General features: G+C 40.0%; 1 protein-coding gene across 1 annotated transcript; it reads right to left on the reverse strand.

Annotated features, from left to right (window-relative positions):
* Positions 1 to 131: 131 nt before the first annotated feature.
* Positions 132 to 6,372, reverse strand: gstk1 (glutathione S-transferase kappa 1). Its single transcript, XM_012829136.3, has 8 exons — positions 6,216 to 6,372; positions 5,755 to 5,826; positions 5,548 to 5,629; positions 5,236 to 5,364; positions 4,773 to 4,915; positions 1,080 to 1,196; positions 891 to 984; positions 132 to 574 (listed from the first exon to the last, which is right to left on the reverse strand). Exons 2-8 carry the CDS (start codon positions 5,824 to 5,826, stop codon positions 525 to 527), a joined length of 687 nt encoding a protein of 228 aa, XP_012684590.1. The 5' UTR covers positions 6,216 to 6,372; the 3' UTR covers positions 132 to 524.
* Positions 6,373 to 6,638: the final 266 nt, after the last annotated feature.

Below are 6,638 nucleotides of genomic sequence, written 5' to 3' on the forward strand. Positions count from 1 at the left end.
AGTCAACAGGTAAACAATACCTGTTAAATGTCTAGTGCAGTGCCTCCCAAGTTTGTACAGGGCGCGCCAGTGGGATGAAAAAACACTGGAATAACCTACATTTGTAAGAAATTAAAACTTAAAGGGTGTAATTTTTGTTTCATTATTTATATACATTTTAGGCAATTTAATATAACTGAGACAAAGCATAATTATATCAGAAAAATAACACCGTTCCCTCACTACTGGGCTGTTGTTTTTAACAACAGGATCTGCAATTTAGATCTCAGTCCCCCTGCATACCTTTTTGGTATGATTACACAGTGAATGAACAACATCATTAGCATTCTTAGTGTTGCTTGATAACTCAAGATGAACTCTGAAGTTTATTAGAACTGCTGTACTGAATTTTAAATAGTTGCAACACCACTTCAAACCTACGCAACCATGCATGGAAAAATGAATTACAAACAAATTATCTACAGTTAGATCCTTGTGTAAGATCCTGTTTTTCATTTTACTGTGATACTGTAATCCAAAGTGTTTTACATTTTGGCAGCAGGCGTGTTTGGTTGTGGTCCCACCCACTTCTCTCCTAAAAGACAAAGAAAGATTAGAAAAGTTGATAAACGATCTTTGCACCATGGTGGCCTATTATGAGATACATGCGCACCACAATATAATAACAATGACAACAAACTGTAATGACATGGTAATTATCAATGACTGAATATCAGTCTATTACCATAAAAATGACAGAAAAACACAGTCCATGTCACGAGACTGTCATGCCACCTCAAACTATTCAAATATTTTCATAGAACTGTGTCAATAATTGTTATAAGTAACACTTTGCAGTATGAGTCAGACAGTATAAAGAGTTCTCAAAACAAAACATGAATATTTCTGACCTATGCAGTGAGCCAACAGCTCAAATCTGTCTGAGCCAAAGAATGCTTCAGGTTTCCCATCCACATGACAGACGATCAGAGGGAAGCCAAAAGCCTACGGAAACAGATGAGAGGATTGGTAGGTCAAGAGATGAATGAATGAATCTGGGTTATTGAACACAAAGGCATAACTACTGTGACGATACTGACCCCATACTCCAGTGCTTCCTGTGTGGTGTTCTTCAGCTTGTCTTTGATTGGCTTTGATTGGGCCAACTTCAGCAGCTCCTCAACCTCACTGGCCGAGAGTCCAGCCTTTAGACCCGCCTGTCGAGGAAAAAAAAACAAAGAACGCAGTAAAGTTTACTGAAAACAAGACACTAGAAACACAAGACACACAAAACAGTCAGTTACAATTCCTCTCAGACTGTGAGGTGAAATCATTATTCAGAGTGGGGGTTGGCAGTAGTGGGTAAGACCTTAAGGCCCGCGCATACTTCTACAACAGCGTAAATCGTTGTGTAAATCGTTGTGTAATTGTTTGTGAAAATTGCTCGTTTCAATTCATAGTTCCTAAAAGGGTTGCGCGTGTTGCAAAGCAATTCACCGCCAGAACAATAGGTGGAGTAACGTTTTTTGTCGAAGACGACATAGAGAATGACGTCTTTGTGTGTGGAAGTCGTTGGTTTGTTTATTTACCAGGTCTTGTTGTCCACACACACAGTGAATGATGGCAACCGAGATCATTGGGGTTGTATGAATGTTCATATCTCCTCACCTATTCCAACTGGACCCGACCAGCCAGGCCGTCTTCGACAAATATTTAGAAATCATACTAGGGCTCAGGTCAGCCATCAGCACGATAGGGCATTGAACATTTCATATTTAAAATATCTTAATAAGAAGTCAACATGCCTGCTTCACATGATGTAGAAGTTTGTTTATTGACACATATTTTAAGGACAGCCACAGCGCTTTAAAACGACGTGTTTATAAGTTACATACAAAAGTGAAAGATAAAAGGCGAGAGAATTGCCAAGTGTACCTTCTCATTATGTAGGCTATGTGTGTTAACTCCACTTCCCAGGTAGGCTACACCTGGCGATTCTCTCGCCTTCTATCTTTCACCTTCGAATAATTTAACTTATAAACATGTCGTTTTAAAGCGCTGTGGCCGTCATTAAAAGATGTATCAATAAACGAACTTCTGCATCATGTGATCTGTCTTTTTCACCACTGCTATTGAATTGCCAACTGATGGAGATAATTACCAAACACTGTTAATGACTTTATAATATATGAATCAAGTGCCTTGTTTTAATAAGTATCTTATATGCTTTTCTCTTAACAGTGACATGGCTTTTCTGTGTTCCTGTGTATATGTGTAACTTTGATTAACTGGCGCCACTGATTGTTTTCTCGACCCTGAGAAAACACAAGAAGCTCGGACGAGAACCTTGTTTTGAATATGATTGTTAAACACATACGGCGTCAGCATTAGATAAATCTAAGTATATAAACTCTGTGCGATGTTTGTGAAATCGCTCACTTTCATCCTTGTGTTGTGAGTGAGCCCAATTGCAATTGTTCTTATTGAATAAATATAATGATTGACAAGCTCCGGAGTCCTGAGGTAACTAGGGTGAATTTTCACCTATCACCAACCTTTGTATTTCGTGTAACACATGTATTCATAACATCAAGGCTTTCGCCCACTACACTTTCATGCTCCGGTAAGTTTTTTTCCTTTGTCCCGCTGCAATAAATATGCTTACTTCACTCAAAATAAAACCTACAGTTCTGGCAATTGCTTTGCAACACGCACAACCCTTGGGGAACCATTTATGTATCTGCAAAGAAATCCGATAAATTGCAACATACTACATTCTCAGAGGATGTCATTCAAAAAACGTTTACTGCGTCTGTTTGGAGAGAACGCGCGCTAATTCACATACTTTCATATTCATTTTTCGCCACTTCATGTCATCCATTCATATCAATCAATACTACCTAATACAATTTTAACTGTGATGTGTTTTTGTTTCATTTCGCAACTTATTTACTGTATAATCCAAGACAGCATGTGCCCGTTTGTAAATATTCCACATTTGATGTAGGCTACTGTCAAATCAGAAAGAAAATCAGCTGTCACTCTATTACCTGACCAATAGGCTACCTTTCAAACTCGGTGATATTCACAACTAATTTGTCCTTCATTCTACCTAATATGATTAAACGGCATATGTTATTATGTATTACGTGAGGCAAGCGTCAGTAGAGTTTTGTTCGGTTATCTGCCCTCTCTAGACTGATTACTGACCAACCAAGCATGTCAATTTTCTTTTAGGTTGATTTTTTGGTGGATCAGCTGTCTTTTTTGCCACTTGTAGCCTACTGAATCGCCAACCTTTGTATTTCGTGTCACAAATGTATCCTAACGTCAATATTGGCCTTTCACCCACTTTCCTGCTCCGGTAAAAGTCCCGTAAGTTGTCCCGCTGCAATTAATTCGCCGACGTCAATCAAAATGTTCATACAGTGCTGTAGGATATAATGGTCTTGCTCCTATAATGTATAATGTATAATGGAGCAACAGGTTACAGGGTGGATGTGGCAGATAAAGAAAGAGAGCGCCAGATAACCGAACACAACTCTACACACGCTTGCCTCACGAGTGCAATACCAAACTTCATCATATTTGATAGAATGAAGGACACATTAGTTGTGAATACTATTACCGAGTTTGAAAGGTATTGGTCAGGTAATAGCCGAGTGACAGCTGATTTGACAGTAGCCTACTGCTGTGTGTTTTAAGCAAATGAAATGTGGAATGTTTACAAACGGGCACCTGCTATCGTTGATTATACAGTAAATAAGTTGCGAAATGAAACAAAAACACATCACAGTTAAAGTTGTATGTCTACACAGTGGCATACCACATAACTATCGTCGGACAATAGCCTCTGAGAAGGTAGTATGTTGCAATTTATGTGGATTTGTGGACACCCTTCACGTCTCATCTTTAATCCTCCGATTCATGCATTCATTTCAACTGTTCTATCATCTGAAATATCACGGTATGTCGAAACAAACCTTGATTCTAAACAGAATATTCAGTAGGGGAATGGGAATAGATCAGAGCAGTATCTTTTACCGCGTTTGACAAATATGCCCCGATTGTTGTGCAAGTGAAGTCTCCTGCAAATGGGATAGTAGCCTATTCTCCCCATGAATTTGCGGTCATTTGAACGTCCTTATAGCCTACGTGTTTAAGGAGGGGTTGTAAATGTGCTCATATCTTCAGACCTCTTCTGTTATGTTTGTTCATAATCAACAAGAATAAGTTTGTGAGACAGTCTGCAGGATATTCATAAAAAAACGTGTCATTAGTATGAACAGTTGAGACATTGACTCTGTCGGGCTCCGGTGGGTTTGGACAATATATTTGAATCGCTGTCGGGCTAGATCACTATTCTGTCAGACGCGGGCGGGCTCGGACAGAAAAATTGGCCTGATCCACATTCCATCGGACACACACTATTGTTTATTCATGATTCAAATTCTTCTTGGGTTTAACTTGGCTTTTAAAAATGGCGGTATTACGCTATGAAAACGTGAGACTCCAGAAAGGATGTAGTCATCAGACCAGCAGACCAATCACAGCCTTGCAGGCTTGTGTAGGCTTGTGTATGCTTGTGTAGATTTTTGACGTGTGGATAGAAAAAGGGGTCGACGCACGCAAGGTGTGAAAAAGCTTGCAAGGGGCTTGCAAGAAGCTTGCAAGGGGTGAAAAAGCTTGTGTATCTGTCCGTTTTTCTGAAATCGCCGAAGTATGAATCGGCCTTTAGGGTGAACTGAAACCAGCACTGAGAGGTATGGGTTGGGTGTGGATCAGTATGGTACCTCTGTGAGGGAGGCAGGCTGGGTGATGTCTTGGTCTTTACTCCAGATTCTCTTCCACAGCTCCCTGGACACCTTCTCCACCTTAGCATCACCATCTGTCTTCTCCTCCACCGCCGTCACAAAGCGCATGGCTGCAAGAGAACCTGGGGGGTATTCCAAGTACATGGTTTAGTGACAGACCTGGGTATGTTAACTCAAAGTAAGTGGTAAACCTCCTAATAGCAAAACGAAGCCATAGGACTCTTCCTTTAGGAGGTTTACCACTTACTCTGGGTTAACTCACCCTGGTTTGACACTAAACCATGTAGGCCTACTTGAAATACCTACCTGACAGAAAAGGACATGAATATAGGTGTAGGTATTGACTTTAATGATGTGAGAATATAGAGGATCGGTGAGTAGAATTATGAGCAAGAAGATGTTTTCATAGGACATTACACTGAAAATGAGGGAGATGAGGTACCTTTCTCAAACATGGCCTCAAAGGGGTCTGAAGGGCTGGACAGGGGCACGCTGAAATACTGAGCGAGACGGCCCAAGTCTTTTGTCATGTACAGAAACTTATTTGGGACCAGACCTGGGGGCTTGTTGCCTAACTCCCCAACAAACATACAAACAAACAACAGAATCAAAAGTGCAAAACTTACCAAGTATAATAAATCCACCAAAATGCAATTGAAAAATATTGTACACCATACACACACACACTAGATACGCATCACTTGCAAATGAATGACAAAGTAGGCGTGTATTTCTTTCAAAAAAGTAAGCCTACCTGATCCTTGCATAATGCCTCCCAAAAATGCCGGTCGTAATTTGAGATCAACGTTCCACACATTTCTATAGCGACACATTACCTAGAACCACGTATAAAGTACAAACTCTATTAAAAGCCTGCATACATTTATAAACTAGTCTAGTTACACCAGAAATCACCACGTGAGTTCCAACTAGGCTATAGCTGTTGCAGATGATTACAAACCTCGAATCCGAGCCAAGAGTAAGGAGATACAACGTCGTAGAACAATTCCAACACTTTTTTGGAGTTGGGCATCTGAAGTGAACAAATAGATATGGTCAGCCTACTCAAGTCAAAGGAAAAGAAGATACAGAAACAAGTAGCATAATTGTCATTTAACGTTAACATTGACGGAGGTTGTTGTCCATTGGACCAGAAGTAGGTAGAAGTTCACCAAACAACTTTTGTCAGTATTTCGTTCTGTGACCTGAGACAGAACCAAGCTAACACAGCAAGACTCCGCTGACGTTTTAGTTTTAAGTGTTGAAAGTTATGCAGGTGCAAATAGCATTACAACGATGTTTTAACGGCGACAATGGAAAGTCAAAGTAACCCTGTGTGACTCTTCAGAAGGTAATGAAGGTTGTTGCTCTCTCTCACACAATAATTTAACTTAGCCGTTCGTCATGGTCAAATGTCTCTACCTTGAACTTCTGAGAATCCCCCCAAAAAGATCGGCAAATATTAAGGACCGATACAAAGACTATTAAATATATCCTGTAATATCTCAGACAGAGAGAGAGAGAGAGAGAGAGAGCGAATATTTTCCTTCTCTTCTTCTTTTGATTTAAGATCGGTCCTTAAAATCATGAATCATTACTGCCACCTACTGTTTTGTGGCAAGCCATGAATAAAGGCACCGATGGGTTCTGTTGGCTATAGTAAAATACAAAACAGTATTCTGCAACCGAAAATAAATAATAATAAATAATCAAATACATGAATAAAAAACGTTCTCCACATCACTTATTTTTGTTGTCCGTTTTTGGATATCCCAAACATGAGTAAGACCTCACCTGAAGCCCTGATGGTCCAGCTGCTGCTTCCTCAACCTGCACTACATCTGC

The sequence above is a fragment of the Clupea harengus genome, chromosome 11 (genome assembly GCF_900700415.2).
Source record: "Clupea harengus chromosome 11, Ch_v2.0.2, whole genome shotgun sequence".
In the NCBI taxonomy this organism is placed as follows: Eukaryota; Metazoa; Chordata; class Actinopteri; order Clupeiformes; family Clupeidae; genus Clupea; species Clupea harengus.